Source organism: Chlamydotis macqueenii, chromosome 7, assembly GCF_036417535.1.
Source record: "Chlamydotis macqueenii isolate bChlMac1 chromosome 7, bChlMac1.mat, whole genome shotgun sequence".
Lineage (NCBI taxonomy): Eukaryota > Metazoa > Chordata > Aves > Otidiformes > Otididae > Chlamydotis > Chlamydotis macqueenii.
In genome coordinates this window covers 26322499-26338841 of record NC_141562.1, presented here as the reverse complement: position 1 = coordinate 26338841, position 16343 = coordinate 26322499, and the positions used below count along the sequence as shown (strand labels likewise).

The following is a 16343-nucleotide window of genomic DNA, read 5'->3' as shown; positions in this document are numbered from 1 at the left end:
AGTGCTGAGCAGGGAGCGCTTCCTGAGAAAGCAGAGGCACCCAGGGCTCAGATGCTCTCAGCAGGACCCGCCTGTGGAGCAGAGAACATCCTCTGTGCCCCTGTCCCTGCAGCCCTCTCTCCTTTCTCTGCCTATTTTTCTCCAGCCCTAAAACCAAGAAAAGCACTGTGTGCTTCTGGATGTCACCAGGCTATGCGGGCCAGGGTTTGAAGGATATTTTAGGAAGCCCTGAGGGCACGGAGCTATGAAAACCAAGGAGCCACAAGCATTGTCTTGTAAGTCTGGCTGAAATGAGAACGTTCAGAGGATGGAGGAAAGCCCATAATAGACCTTGGCAGTACCAATACAACATCCCAGAGCACCAAGAGCTTTATTGCTCTTTCCTCTGCCTTTCCTTTTCTCTTCCTTTCCCTCTGCAGAATAAAACAGAGAAAAGGCATTTCCCAGTGAAGCAGCAGGTGCAGACCAGTTCTGTCCTGGGAGGAGCACCCATCTCCTGCATTTGCAAACAGGTTCACAGAGGCCAACCAGCCAGCTCCCCTTTCTGCCCAGGGCGCGAACGGCTCCAGGGAAGGCACAGCCATGATAACACCTGCACCCTCCCGCCAAGGGGACTGGTGACCGGGAGACTGCAGAAAGGAGGACATGGACAAGAACGAAGCCAGATTTAGCAAACCAGAAACAACCAGGTCCCATAGACCCAAAGAAGAGCGGGAGGAAGCAAACTCTGAACCTTTGCAAGCAGTAACATCAGCAGGAAAAAAAAATGTTTTGTTTTTCTGCTTTAAATACAGGGGCTGTGAGAGTGTATGAACAAATTAGTGAATTGCAGAGACTTGTTGATGTGCGTCTTTGAAGAGGGAGGCTGAAAGAATGAAGTAAACCGAGCCCATAGCTTGGACCCCAACGGGAGGAGGAATCACATCAAAGGAAGATGGATAAGTTTCGGATGGTCTTCCAGTTCCTGCAGTCCAACCAGGAGTCCTTCATGAACGGCATCTGCGGGATCATGGCCCTCGCCAGCGCCCAGGTGTACTCAGCCTTTGATTTCAACTGCCCGTGCCTGCCACACTACAACCTGGCCTACGGGCTGGGCATCCTCCTGGTGCCCCCCTTCATCTTGTTCCTGCTGGGCTTCGTGCTGAACAACAATGTCTCCATGCTGGCGGAGGAGTGGAGGCGACCTCAGGGCCAGCGAGGGAAGGACCCAGCCGTCCTGCGCTACATGTTCTGCTCCATGGCTCAGCGAGCCATGATCGCCCCAGCCGTCTGGGTCTCAGTGACGCTGCTGGATGGCAAGTGCATCACCTGTGCCTTCTGCACATCAGTGCCTGTGGAGACCCTGGGTAACGCCAGCCACCTCAGCCTCTCCCACGGGGAGATGAAGCGAGTCCTTGCCCGCATCCCCTGCAAGGAGATCTACAATGGACAGGAGCTCATTGCCCACGAAGTGGCCGTCAGGTACCTGCGCTGCATCTCACAGGTAAGGGGCGTCATGGCTATGCCCCGGCTGGTGGCTTGCAGTTAAGCCTTAGCTCTTCCCCTGAGGGAATCTCCTCATTGAAATCAAGCTGCAGGAGGAGAGACTGGTGATTTTGCAGGGGTACAAAGTGTTCAGACTCAGCTCTGGGCAGTTATGCCTCCAGTGTGGTGCAGAGACCAAAACTGTAGGTCATCCTGATAATTCAGTCCCCCCTCCTGCCTGGGCAGCCTGGGGCTGCAGGGCAGGAACACAGAGCCAAGCTGTATGCAGAGCTTAATTCAGAGCAAGTTCAGAAGGGGCTGACATGGATGTTACTCAGAGGCTGGTGGGCTGTCATCCCCTCCTGCAACCTACTGGTTACCCACGGTTGCTCTTGCTGCTTGTTAGAACGTGTGTAAGCGATGGGCTGATAACCACCCACGCCACTTGCCTCTGGTGCTTGCATGGAAGCAGCCAGCACGTGTTTATTAATCATCCCAGGGAACCACAAATGAAAAAGTGCCACTACCCGCTTGTCCTGTGCTTAATTCTTCTCAAGCCCTCTGCTTTTGGCCACCTTGGAGACAGGATAGTCTGACCCACTCTGGCCACTCAGGTACTCCTGTTTAAAAGCAGCTCCCCTCCCTGACCTCCTTAGGACAGACTGGAATTATTATCTCCAATTTAAGAAGAGAATCGGAGGCACAGGGATTTCTCCACAGACACAAAGCAGATTTTTCTGGGCAGACGCCAGTTCCCAGCTGCCAGGAAGCATCGGGAGCTGCAAAACAAGAGGTGCTACGCAGATACTCCCCTCCCAGGTGCACTTTTAGGGGGCTGCATTTAGAGCAGGGTTCACCCTTGTGAGCTCTTCTCGCAGAGCCCATTAGCAGCCTGAGCCGAGACCGATGGCGAGCAAGGCAGACCAGTCCTGGCTCTGCCCTCACCTTGCCCTTCCTGTCAGACCCCATTGACAGGGGAGCCTGTCACCGCTGCTCACCCACAGCAGATGTTACTAAGTCCAAACAGCTCAGGAAAAGGGTTAGACAGCTGCATAAACCCAGAGGCCACCCTATACCCAGGTGAGGCACGGTTGTATCAGAGGCAGGACCAAGGGCTGGGTGCCGGGTTCAGTCAGGTGTTATTTTTGGTCACTGCCTGCTGACGCCATACATACACAGTGAGAAGCAGAGAGGTGCTGCCTGTGTGGGTGCATCGAACAAAATTTCAGCGCAGATGCACTGACATGGTGTGTAGGGTCTCCTTGTCCAGCATTTGCAATGTAAATGCAGCCAAATGTCAAACAGCCCAAAGTGGAGCCAGGCTGGTTCACAGCCCAGGAGGCTCCCACCAGCTGGTGGGAAGTGTTGGGCACATGCTCTGCCTGCCTGTGATGGGTCCCGTTCCCCCCTCGTCCCCGCAGGCTCTGGGCTGGTGCTTTGTGCTGCTGATGACCACAGTGGCTTTCTTGGTCAGATCCCTACGGCCCTGCTTCACCCAAGCTGCCTTCCTGAAGAGCAGGTACTGGTCCCACTACATCGACATTGAGCGCAAGCTGTTCGATGAGACGTGTGCGGAGCATGCCAGGAGCTTTGCGAAGGTCTGTATCCAGCAGTTCTTTGAGGGCATGAGCACGGACCTGGCAGCTGCTCGCTGCCACCCACCCAGGAAAGCCCCTGCGGATGTGGGGGAAGCTGCCGAGAAGCTCCTGGGCATCACCGACCAGAGCACCATGAACACAGCCCTGAAGAGCTGGCACAGATGCAAGCCCCCGCTGCACCTCCACCCACCTGCCCTCCCCAGCGGCAACGGCTGGGCCGGGGAAGGGCAGCCCCCCACACAGCCCCCTGTGCCCCGAAGGGAGATTGCTGCCTACTACAGCCGGGTGTGAGGGAGCCAGAGCTGCACTTTTGGGAGGGGGGCTGCAGAGACAGCAGAGAGGCAGGTGGCCAAGCAAAGTAGGGGCAAGGGCCAGCGCCATGGGGGCTGCAGGGGGTTAGGCACCCAAAGGGCTCTGTGGTGCCGGTGCAATTCCATCTGTTCCCACACCCAATCCTATGGCACTGGTAATTCAGGCAAGGAGTTCTGTGCTGAGCGGGGCAGCTATGCAAGGCCGTGACAGACAAGCCCCAGGGATGCTGAAGGGCACGATGCTCCAGACAGACAGACGTGCAGCGCATCTGACACCACCAAGCACCAGGTTTGTGTTGTGGCAGTTGCTAAGGCAAACACCACCAGATGTGCAAAACCTCCTTTCTTTTAACACATCCTCAGCACCAGGCAGCACACATGGATTTAGGCAGTATTAAAAAACCCCGTGGTAGGGAAACTAGCTGGGGGTGCCCCTTCCTCATACCAAAGTGTGAAAACCCAAAGTGTCCCCATTACCCCTCCACACACTACATCCCCACAGACACACACACAGTTTCCGGTCAAGAAAAGCTTCAAAATAAATTTGACCCAAGCAATGAGCAAGTGAGGGAGCATCCCATATTGCATCACACGTGATGGGAACAGCATGGTTTGGTGTCACAGGTACTGCTTAACGAGGAGCCCACAGAGATGCTCCTGGAAGCGGTGTCTGGACAAAGGAGAGCAGCTACCACTCAGCAGCATGCACTGTGGGGGCCAGGCTGACCCCCTGCCATGAATTTGCTGCAGGACAGTTTGTTCTTGCGATTTTACTCGGATTCCTCCCTGACACAAAGACTGATGTTAAAAACCAGCGTCGGTGTTTGTTTCAGGAGCCAAATAAATAATTCAGGCTTACTGTTCAAGCTCTGTGCTCAGGCACAAGGAGTTATAAAAGCTATTTACAAAAGCTGTCGGTGTTTCTTTATTTGAACGCAATGAAAAGGACTGGGCGGACCCCCAGGCCAAGCCTGGGGTGCTGCAGCCGCGCGAGACAGGGCGTTTTGCCAGTGCGTGGCGGCCAGCGGTGAGTCAGCCCCGGCCCTCGGAGAAGCTGGGGAGGCACCGCCAAACCTACGCAGTACTAGGTGTCTACCCATTTCCATAGAAACTGAGGATGATGAGATGCAGGCCCTTGAAGTGACTATAGAAATTGCAGCCTGGAAGAGCGTTCGCTGGTAGCCCTGATTTTATTACCAGTACACAGAAGGAAAACCCCTTTTCAGAGACCAGTTTCACCCCTGACACATCCCTTTTGAAATGCTCATCCCCTTGAAATTTCTGCTGCCACGTTCTTATTAAACCAACTTATTACAGCTGGCTGGTAACTGAGGTGACTGTCATTTGTATAAACCTTAATTATCAGTGTGTAACTCCACAGAGGCTGTGAGGAGAGAAGAACAAAGGACCAAAATGACGAGGAAATTCTCCGAGTTGCTGTGAGAGAGCCTTAGGAAGCCCATAGTCAAGGACAGGCTCAATCTGACTCCCAGAAGAAAAGAGCATGATACAGATTTATCATTAATCTTCACACCCCAAACTTTAATTAAGGGACAGGTACAAAACCTGATTTACAAAGCAATTAAAAGATTAAAAGAGAAAGGCGGTTTCCATTCCTATTATTTGCAGTTCAGTGCTGTTAATGGCTCACTGAGAAACGCTCAGAGTCCCTAGAGCGGCAAGCAGCATGCGGCGCTGGCAGGCTCTGTGGCAGAGCCATTAAGATACCGAAAAAAAATAACATGAATTGCAAAGAGAAGCTTTTGGACTTTTAATGTAGATTTTTAGGATAAGAGCTCTGCCCCAGGCAGTAATTTCAGCAGTCGAAGAGAGATCCAGAGAGCAGGCAGGTTGTCCTCTCTGTGCTGGATTTTGGGGACATTGTTCATCGCCTTTGGGAGGAGACCCTTCACTAGAGAACCTGACACGGCCCCTGGGATTTCAGCCGAGCTGTGGTCCCAGTGCTGAGCCCAGTTAGCAGCAGCATCTTGAGTGCGGAGCGAGCCCTGGGGCCCCCAGCCGAGCGGACAGGGAGGTGTGGGAGCACCGAGGGGTCCCAAGCACCTAGGAGCTACAAAAACCCCGCCGGGGACTCCACATCTGGGAGTAAGAAGGAGAACTCCATCCAAAAATCCTGTCTGAACTGCTGGTGCTAGGCTTGAGCCTAGCTTTGCTCAGGGTAGAGGGGAATGTGAGTGTTGCTGAAGATCTGCCTGTGCTGAAGACATCCTCAGGGGAGGGCTGAGTTTAACCCCGAGGACACAGCGACAAGGAGGCTGGGGAAGGAGGACAGAGGCCTCTGGCCTCTGCTATAGGCTAAGCAAGAGCTGGAGCTGAGGGACAGATGGCAGAGAGGAGGGAGGAACGCAAGGAGGAAGTGAGGCATCCTCAGCTGCCTCGCAGGCATCGCTCCACAGAGGAAGCAGCGAGCGGAAAAGCAAAGCCAGGCAGGAACGCACGGGGCTTGCCAAACCATGGGCTGTGCCACACGCACTCCCCAGCCTCACTCTGCCCCCGTCATCCCCTGAAGCAGCCCCACTGCTTGGTCCCAGGTGGCAGGAAGTGAAACCTAGCCTGGCCGCCCCACAGAACTCACTTATTTTTGAAAGGACAACCCTAGCCTTGCACTCAGCAATTACAAGCACCTCCTCTTCGCTCCACGCAAGCAACAAATAACCTCCTCCAAAAAGCCTACGGCAAATCACAGACCTAAAAAGGAAGCTGCCAAACTCTTAACGCTGTTTTCGTCAGCTCTCACTTCACCCATCAGCCAGGCCTCAGCCACGTCCCCACCTCTGCACAGCCCCGCGTGCTGCCGGGAACCCCCCCACAGCCAGAGACCAAGCAAAAAACACATGAGGAGCTCAGAAGGCTCCAGAACCGATTTCAACACCTCTTCAAGTAAGTGACTTCATTTTATCTTCCTTTCGTGCCTGTTTGGGAGGGGGAAAGACCTTAACAGAGACCGCTAAAAAAGGATCTGCTACAAACAGCTTTTCCCGACCCCTCCCTCTCCCAGACAGGCATCATAACCACCAAGCAGGGGAAGGGTAACCCCACCCAAAATGGCATGCTCCCTTTGTTTTGCCAGTTGCCAGGCGCTGTCAGGAAGGAAGGTCGCAGGCTCTTGCTGGTAACAGGGTTTTGAACCCTACGCGGGTTTGCAGGCTTAGCATCCAGCCACAAACACAGCGTGCCACGGCAGCCAGCAACGGAGCCGGCCTGGCTCCGCGTCATGGGGCTGCGGTTTCCGGCTGGTCCGTCTCCTTTGCTGAGGGAGTTTTGCCTATGGAAAACTGGGAAGATGCAGGAAGACATGAAGGGCTGCTTGTGTTTGAAATTAGCGATATCACAGCGTGACTTTAAAGGGACTGCCATGGGTTAGACACGGCAGGGAACAGAGGCTAGATTTCGGCCCTCATTCTCCTCTGCTGCCCCATGAAGGAAGAGGGTGAAACAGGATTTAGTGGGGCAGCAGATGAAACCCTGTGGGTGAATATGTAAAGTAAACTAAGAAAGTAATTAAATGCCACTTGCAAGTGGCACTAGGGAACGGAAACACGGCAGAAGGCATGGATACACTCCCCAGTTATTTCCCTGTTCTTCAGAAAAATCAGAGCATATGCTTTCCCCTGCTTGGACTTGAGTGCCTACAGTCCACACAGCCCAGCGCTGTCAGTGCGGTGAGCATCCCAGTATAACCACTGTTGTACTGGGAGAAGGGGCTGTGGGAAGCCGCACAGGCAAAGCGCAGTGAAGTGCGTCTCTGGCACTGAGGCGTGCAGGTTGAGGGGCTCAATTTCAGGCCAGTGGTTAGAGGCTGTGCCAGGACTGCAAGCCGGGACAGGGAGTAGGGTTATGTCAGCCGTGGGAGAGGAGATCACTCTGCCACACCTGATCCTAGCAAAAACTCCTACATAATTGCTGGCCCAGCTCTGGTGGCAGTTGGTGTTTATATCCTGGGTCAAGAGAAACTGCTTTCCCAGAAAGTAACTTCTCTTGCTGGTGGCAACAGCCCCTGAGCCTTCCCTTACCCCTGTCAGCAGAGGCTGCTCCTGCCTGTTCCTCCCGTGCCGCATCTCTCTGCCCCCAAACCTGCTGGGCCACCTCGCAGTCCCTCTTGCTGCTTCCCTGACGTACCTTTGTCTATTAACTCATCAGATCTAAAGAGGGAGGTAAAAGCCACACACGGCACCTTCAAGGCAATGCGGCACCAGCGTGCACATGCCGCGTGCGCCTGGGCCAGCGTGAGTCAGTGTCAGGGCTGGGGACACATCCTAGTGCCAGTGCTCTGGTCCAGTTTTCCCGGTAACATCGCATCCTCCTTTGTTGTAGGCTTGGGAGATCATCGAGCACCTGGCAGCAACGCTGACAATAATAGCCTCTGCACGAGGGGACTAAAACCAAAGAGAAGGAAAGACAACAAACATGCAAAATGACAGGTAGAAACAGCTGTCCCATTGGTAATCTCCACTGTAGAGATGCTTTTGGAGAGCTTAGTGGGAAACTGAAATGACTGAGGTTTCACACATTGCTTAGGCTGAATCCTTCTTTGGCCCCTTTTGAAGTATCCCTGGTAGCAGCAGCCAGCTCAAAAAGTTGTGATATCAGGCAGGAAGAAGAGACAGCAGTGAAGGTGTCGTGCTCCTGGAGCAGCTCCTTGCACAACAGCCAGCCCAAGGCCATTTCACCCCCCACTGGCGTGTCCCTCAGTGCTGGGAGGTGGGCCAGCACAGCCCCCCACTGCAGTACACATCTCCTCTCACCCCCAGGAAGAGATGGCCGCCCTCGTCGCTGAGAACTTCCGCTTCCTCTCCTTGTTCTTCAAGAGCAAGGATGTGATGATCTTCAACGGTTTGGTGGCCCTGGGCACAGTGGGGAGTGAGGAGCTCTTCTCAGTCGTTGCCTTCAACTGCCCCTGCTCCCCTGCCCGCAACTACATCTACGGACTGGCTGCCATCGGCGTCCCGGCCCTGGCCCTTTTTCTCATTGGTGTCATCTGGAACAACCACACCTGGAACTTGGTGGCTGAGTGCCACAAGCGTGGCACCAAGAACTTCTCTGCCGCCGCCACCTTCCTCCTCTTCGGCTCCATCATGGGCCGGGCAGCCGTGGCACCCGTCACCTGGTCGGTCATCTCGCTGCTGCGTGGGGAGGCTTACATCTGTGCCCTCAGCGAGTTTGTCAGGCCATCCTCCCTGGACAAGTTCCCAGCTGAGTATGGAGCCGAGGTGCTGGCCAGGTTCCCCTGTAAAGATGTGCCGGCGAACCTCACCAAGTTCAGGGATGAGATGACACGGAGGCTGAGATATGAGTCCCAGGTAGGCATGCCAGGGAGAAAGCCACATGGAGTGGGTAAGACCACCTTGCCCTGTCCTATCGCAGCCTCTCTCTTCTCTCTCAGCTCTTCGGCTGGCTGCTCATCGGCATCGTCGCAGTCCTGGTTTTTCTCACCAAGTGCCTGAAGCACTGCTGCTCGCCGCTGAGCTACCGGCAGGAGGCTTACTGGGCCCAGTACCGCTCCAATGAGGACAAGCTCTTCCGCCGCACAGCCGAGGTCCACTCCAGAATCCTGGCAGCCAAGAACGTGAAGCACTTCTTCGGCTTCGTGGCACTGGACAAGGAGGAGAAGGAGCTGGTGCAGGAGTTCCCAGTGGAGGGCGTCCAGCCAAGCCCCCAGTGGAACGCCATCACGGGCGTTTACATCTACCGGGAGAACAAGGGCTTCCCCCTCTACAGCCGGCTCCACAAATGGGCCAAAGGGGTAGAAGGGAATGGGCCAAGCCCAGAAGGCCACGAAATGCTCTTTTTGGCTTCTTAAGACAGATGGGCACTGGCAGTGGTTCCCCAGACCACCTGGTATGCCTACCAGTATCAGTGCAGTTGAGGGATTCACTGGGAATATTCTTCACAGCAGGATTACTTCTCTCAGTGGGTAAACAGGGATCAACAGCCTCAAGGTAGAGGCTGATACGCAAAACACTGAGCTGGGGAACCTCTCCCTCGGAGACAGCCATCTCGTTGCAGCCCCTGGAGAGACAAGGGGAGTAAAGAGCAGACGCACACCTTACCTCCAGGCTGCCAGTGCACCCTGCGTTTTAATGCACCAGCAGAAACCTTGAGGAGCAAGAGGTAGGCATGACATTTCTAACTACGATTCCTACAGTCCCACCTGCCTTCCCTATAGCAGGGTTAGCCCCAGCCACCCTGCACATCTATTTGTTTTATTGACATTGGTATCTTATAGAATAGTTTGGTTTGGAAGGGACCTTTAAAGGTCCAAACCCCCTGCAAGAAGCAGCGACATCTCCAACCAGATCAGGTTGCTCAGAGCCTCATCCAACCTGGCCTTGACTATTTCCAGGGATGGGGCATCCACCACATCTCTGGGCAACTTGTGACAGTGTTCCACCACCCTCATGGTATTTTTTTTTTTCCTAATATCTAATCTGAATCTACTTCCCTCTATTTTAAAATCATTTCCCCTTATCCTGTCACAACAGGCCCTACTGAACAGTCTCTCCCCATCTTTCCTGTAGGCCCCCTTTAGGCACTGGAAGGCTGCTATAAAGTCTCCTCAGAGCCTCTTCTTCTCCAGGCTGAACAGCCCCAACTCTCTCAGCCTGTCCTCATAGGAGAGGTGCTCCAGCCCTCTGATCATCTTCGTGGCCCTCCTCTGGACCCTCTCCAACATCCTTCTTATGCTGGAGGCTCCAGAGCTAGATGCAGTACTCCAGGTGGGGTCTCATCAGAGCAGAGTAGAGGGGGAGAATCACCTCCCTCAACCTGCTGGCCACGCTCCTTTTGATGCAGCCCAGGATGCGGTTGGCTTTCTGCTGCAAGCACACATTGTCGGCTCATGTTGAGCTTCTCGTCCACCAGCACTCCCAAGCCCGTCTCCTCAGGGCGAACTTAATAAGGTTTGCACAGGCCCACCTCTCCAGCCTGTCAAGGTCCCTCTGGATAGCATCCTTTCCCTCCAGTGTGTCAACTGCACCACACAGCTTGGTGTCACCAGCAAACTTACTGAGGGTGCGCTTGATCCCACTGTCCATGTTGCCAACAAAGGTGTTAAACAGGCCAGTCCCAATACCGACCCTGAGGAACCCCAGTCATCACTGGTCCCCACCTGGACACTGAGCTGTTCACCACCACTCTCTGAGTGCAGGCATCCAGCCAATCCCTTGTCCACTGAGTGGTCCATCCATCAAACCCATGCCTCTCCAGTTTAGAGAGAAGGATGTCATGTAGGACAGTGTCAAATGCCTTGCACAAGTCCGGGCAGATGACATCAGTTGTTCTTCCCTTATCCACTGACACTGTAACACCATCATAGAAGGCCACCAAATTGGTCAGGCACAATCAGTCCTTACTGAAGCCTTGTTGGCTGTCACCAATCACCTCCTTGTATTCCATGTGCCTTAGCATGGTTTTCAGGAGAATCTGCTCCATGACCTTGCCAGGCACACAGGTGAGACTGACCTGCCTGCCCATAGTTCCCCGGGTCTTCCTTGTTCCTCTTTTTAAAAATGGGGGTTATGTTATCCCTTTTCCAGTCATCAGGAACCTCACGAGACTGCCATGACTTCTCAAATACAATGGCCAGTGGCTTGGTAACTTAACCTGCCAGTTCCCTCAGGACCCGCAGATGCATCTCATTGTGTCCCATGGACTTGTGCCCCTTCAGGTTCCTTAGATGTTTCTGAACCTGCTCTTCTGCTACGGTGGGCAGTTCTTCATTCTCCCAGTCCCTGATTTTGCCTTCCACAACTTGGGTGATGTGGCTGGAGTCCTTATCCGTGAAGACTGAGGCAAAAAAGTCATTAAGTACCTCAGCCTTCTCCATGTCCTGGGTAACCAGGTCACCCATTTGCTTTCAGAGAGGGCCTACATTCTCCCTGGACTTCCTTTTATCCCTGACGTACCTATAGAAGCTTTTCTTGTTGCCCTTGACATCCCTGGCCAGATTCAATTCCCTCAGGTCTTTAGCTTGCCATACCTGATCTCTGGCTTCTCGGACAAACTCTCTGTATTCCTCCCAGGCTGCCTGTCCTTGCTTCCACCCTCTGTAGGCTTCCTTCTTGATTTTCAGTTGGTCCAGGAGCTCCTTGTTCATCCATGCAGGCCTCCTGGCATTTTTTGCCTGACTTCGTCTTCATTGGGATGCATCACTTGCATCCACAGCTTGAAGGAGGTGCTCCCTGAATATTAACCAACTTTCTTGGGCCCCTCTTCCTTCCAGGGCTGTATCCCATGGCACTTTACCCATCAGGTCCCTGAAGAGGCCAAAGTCTTCTCTCCTAAAGTCTAGGGCAGAGAGCTTGCTGTGCACCTTCCTCGCTGCCCCAAGGATCTTGAACTCCACCATCTCATGGTCACTGCAGCCAAGGCTGCCCTTGAGTTCCACGTTCCCCACCAGCCCCTCCCTGTTGGTGAGAACAAGGTCCAGCATAGCACCTCTCCTCATTGGCTCCTCTGTCACTTGCAGGAGGAAGTTGTCATTCACAAATTCCAGGAACCTCCTGGATTGCATGTGCCCTGCTGTGTTGTTCTTCCAACAGATGTCAGAGTGGTTGAAGTCCCCCATGAGGATCAGGGCTTGTGACTGTGAGGCTGCTCCTATCTGCCTGTAGAGGGCCTCATCCCCTTGGTCCTCCTTGGCCAGGTGGCCTGTAGCAAACCCCACTGTAATGTCATCTGTCCCTGCTCTCTCTTTAATCCTGACCCATAAGCTCTCTGTCAGCTCCTTATCCATCCCCAGGTGGAGCTCCATGTACTCCAGCTGGTTGCTGACATAGAAGGTGACACTCCCTCCTCGTCTCCCCTGCCTGTCCTTCCTGAAGAGGCTATATATGAGGGGTAATGGTTTTAAAATAGAGGGAAGTAGATTCAGATTAGATATTAGGAAAAAATTTTTTACAATGAGGGTGACAGAACACTGGAACCAGTTGCCTAGGGAGGTGGTTGATGCTCTACCCCTGGAAACATTCAAGGCCAGGTTGGATGAGGCTCTGAGCAACCTGATCTGGTTGGAGATGTCCCTGCTTCTTGCAGGGGGGTTGGACTAGATGACCTTTAAAGGTCCTTCCAGCCTTAACTATTCTATGATTCTATCCCTCCATCCCAATGCTCCAGTCATAGGAGCCATCCCACCACCGCTCCATGATGCCAACAAGATCATAGCCCTGCAGGCGTGCGCACATCTCTAACTCTTCCTCTCTGTTCCCCACGCAACGTACGTTAGCACAGAGGCACTTAAGCTGGGCCCCCGATGAAGCCGACTTGCTGGCTGGAGCAATAGGAATCTTCTGCAGTTGTGCAGTGCCTGTTACGCAGGCAGGTCCTGGAGCACTTTATGAGCTTCACAGTGCAGGGAAACAGAGGGAAGCAGTGGGTAAATTCCTGTGGCAAGGGGGATGCGATGGCACCTGGGAAGAAATGGGTCAGTAATACAGCAGCACACTAACAGACTAAGGCAGGAGGAATCACCAATATTCCCAGTATTCAAAAAGACACTCTGTAATTACCAAGTTGGAATTTGGGTAGGACAGCAAACTCATTTTGTTCTTAGTGAAGCACATGACAATCTCTAATGAGCCCAAACAGTCACAAGTGTGAGTTTATAAACCCAGAAGATAGCACCATCAGCAGAATAGCTTTCGGGCAAGAAGGCTCAGAGGAAGCACATCATTGTCTGCAGCATAGGGGATTTCTCATCCAGCCACGGGATGAGAGTCCCACTTGTTGGGGTTGCGAGTTGCAGCAAGACCTCAGCCAGGTTAGTTTGATATATACGTGTATATATACACACATATACAGAGTGTATACACTATATAATTATAGTTAAGTTAGCTAATGGAGCATCCTTCTTCCGGGGAAAGGGGATGAGAAACTTCCCAGTCACAAGACCACATTATGTGCACCCACCTGCTGCAGTGGGACTGCAGCCCTGCAGTGACGAGGAACAGTAGGAACTGGATGGGGAGAGCAGGCCTCTCCCTACCCTTCCAGCACTGAACTTTCTTAAACCCTTTTGACTGACTTAGACAGTCCCTGCAGCAGATGGTCTCCTGTACGGACTGAGGTGTACTCTGAGAAAACAAAGCCAGGGAGGTGTAAAATTACTGCCTTCACCATGACGCTGTGCTGACCGTGGCTTCAAGGCTACGGCTCTTCCAGCAGTACGCAGTCCCTCTTCTCCTGAGGGTCAGCACTACGTACCCAACACTGTTTAAAGAGTTTTCAGGATAATGAAGTTTGTTTTTCCTACTTGTACTTTTTTGTTATATGTACAACTTCTTTTTACACTGTGTCATTTACCTAAAAGCCTTAAATTGCTCAAAAAATTACTCAAACCCACAGAACTTGGAGGGGCTTACACAAGGACATTTGAAACAAATTATTAAATGAGAGTTATTTTTCATTGCCTTCTGAGTTTTTTTTTTAGGGGGGCATAAAAGGCATAATTTAACACTTTCTTTGAACTCAAGAACTGGGAACTTATTCTTTCTATTAAACATTCAGAACCTCTCCTATCCATGTGACCCCAGAACGCAAAGTTTTAAAGTATTACCACATAATATAAGTTAGTAACGCTGCGTTTTAGTTATTCTTGCAGTGAGTAGCACAAATCTTGTACATCAGGATATACAACTGCAGCAAAGGATAGAAAACGTATTTAGAAACCTTTTTATAAATACACCCCCTTGCAAGACAGAGCTGGAGGGTATTCCCTGGAACAGCACTTAATGGGCGAGGCATCCCAAGACCCCTGCTCAGCTTCTCTATAGATTTGCCTTGCATTTGTGGGAAGGCTTGGGTCCCAGCCTCACCATCAACTAATCTGCAGGAATGATCAGATGCAAGTTAAATGAAACCGGTTTAACTTGAGATGAAAGAGAGTTCATTTGTATTTCTCCTCATCGGCCCTCGAGTGCGAACATGCCGACACGCATGCCACCCCCGCATGCAGGTCAGCAGACGCAAGGTAACTTGCTGAAACAAAGCAGTGTTCCTCTTACTTCCTTTATTTCCCTTGCCTCTCTCCTTGATAGTCCTAATTATTCCTTTGAACCACCTCCACCAGTTCCTCCTCCACCCCTTCCCTCCTTTGAAGGAAAGGGGCAAGACACGTAATGCTTGGGAATGGATTTGCTTATCCTAAAAATAAGCCATGAGCACAAACCAGTTTTTGCTCTGTTTATTTCCCTTCTCTTTTGCATTAACTTCAGCCACTTTCCATGTGCTGGGACAGGCTAAGGACTTGTCCACCTTGTCCGTTTTCCCTCCCTCTTATTGGACACGCAGGTTTGACTGGATAGCTGACAGTGAGGAGCGGAGCAAGCTACTGCACTCAGAAATACTTGTTTGCAATTGTACGATTTTATTTTTTTTTTTTCCTTCTCTGCAGCCCTGAGCACGGTCCCCACTGAGGCAGCCCTGGGCTTCTGGTCCTCACAGCCCATCAGCACCCTCACAAATATCCCTGCTGTCCCTGTCACTCATCCTCCCCCAGTGACAATGCTGAGGTGAGGAACGTTAACCCATATAGCGTTACATACCAGCACAAGGAACCTTGTGGCCTCTCACCAGAATGCCAAGAGGGAAATTGAGCTGCCTGTCTTCCTGGCATGCCAGACCATGCTCACACTCTCTCTGCTTTTCCTCCAGAGGCTGAAAACAACCCCATCGCAGAACAGCCTCTGGGCTGACAGTTAGGGCACACTTCCCAGCAGCAAGATGGGTTCAAACCAGGCTCCTCCAGTATGAAGGATTACACACAGGTCTTTCATTTTCCCTGCTGACTATAATAGCCCCAGCAGTCAAGAAGAAACAATACCTCAAAGCTATCTTGGTTTCTACTGCAACGCTTATTTATGTATTCTACTGTGTAACTAATTAATCTCCAAAGTAGACACCATCATTGCAGCTGTGTTCTTAAAAATAGCAGCAGCTGCTACTGGATGTTGCAAGCAGCTTCCTCCTCTAGAAGAGCATTAAGCAAAATGTGAGTACAATACCCTGCTCTCTCTGCGGGCAAGAAGTGTAATTACTTGTTTCTGGATCCCAGCAGACTTGGGAATGAATTAAATGCTGAATCATTCAGCCTTGCCAACACTGGGCACTCAGAGAGGCAGAAGAGCTGGGTCCTGCAGAGCTCTAGTTTGAAATTCAGAGCACCTACAATGAGTAAGACTTTTCAAGTTTGATTATTTCAAAGCTGGGCACCCACTCACTACTATCTACATTGAATAATCACACTGTTTGCATACCCTGCTTTTCCCCTTGCCATCAGTTCGTCTGTAAAACACGTGGATGATCACATCCACATCTTACTGGAGAGTTGCAAGAATACGGGTCATAAGGCAGCAACACCAGCGAGAGAGCCTACGTAAGTACCCAAGATACTTGGCTTTACTCTGCAGTGGTGAGACATCTGGGGTGATGTGTCCAGTACTGGGTTCCCCAGTGCAGGAGAGAGAGAGAGAGACTTACTGGAGCAAGTCCAGCAGAAGGACAGGAAAATGATTATGGGATTGGAGCATCCATCATACAAGGAGAGGCTGAGAGAACTGAGGCTGCTCAGCCTAAGGAGAAAGCTCAAGGTGGATCTTAACTATATGTATAAATACTTGACACAGGGGTTTAAAAAAGGTGGAACCAGATTCCTCTTAGTGGCGCTCAGTGACTGCGGAAGAGGAAACGGGCACAAACTGTAATAAAAGAAATTCCATTTAAATGTAAGAAAACATTTTTTTACTGTGAACATGGTCAAACACTGGAACAGGTTGCCCAGAGAGGTTGTAGAGTCTCCATCCTTGGAGAAATCAAAACCAAACTGGACATGGTCCTAAGCAACTTAGTCTAGCTGACATCTGCTTTGAGCAGAGGTTTGAACCAGATGATCTCCAGAGGTCCCTTCCAACCTCAACTGTGCCACAATTCTGTGTTGCTCTGCCAAATGTGAGGA

General features: G+C 52.0%; 2 protein-coding genes across 2 annotated transcripts; both read left to right on the top strand.

Moving 5' to 3' along the window:
• Nucleotides 1-934: 934 nt before the first annotated feature.
• Nucleotides 935-3353, top strand: CALHM1 (calcium homeostasis modulator 1). The gene is made up of 2 exons (XM_010120207.2): nt 935-1483; nt 2886-3353. Exons 1-2 carry the CDS (start codon nt 935-937, stop codon nt 3351-3353), a joined length of 1017 nt encoding a protein of 338 aa, XP_010118509.2.
• Nucleotides 3354-5103: 1750 nt separating this feature from the next.
• Nucleotides 5104-16278, top strand: CALHM2 (calcium homeostasis modulator family member 2). The gene is made up of 3 exons (XM_086752483.1): nt 5104-8694; nt 8778-9505; nt 15044-16278. The coding sequence occupies exons 1-2, from the start codon at nt 8152-8154 to the stop codon at nt 9192-9194; spliced, it is 960 nt and encodes a 319-aa protein (XP_086608609.1). The 5' UTR covers nt 5104-8151; the 3' UTR covers nt 9195-9505; nt 15044-16278.
• Nucleotides 16279-16343: the final 65 nt, after the last annotated feature.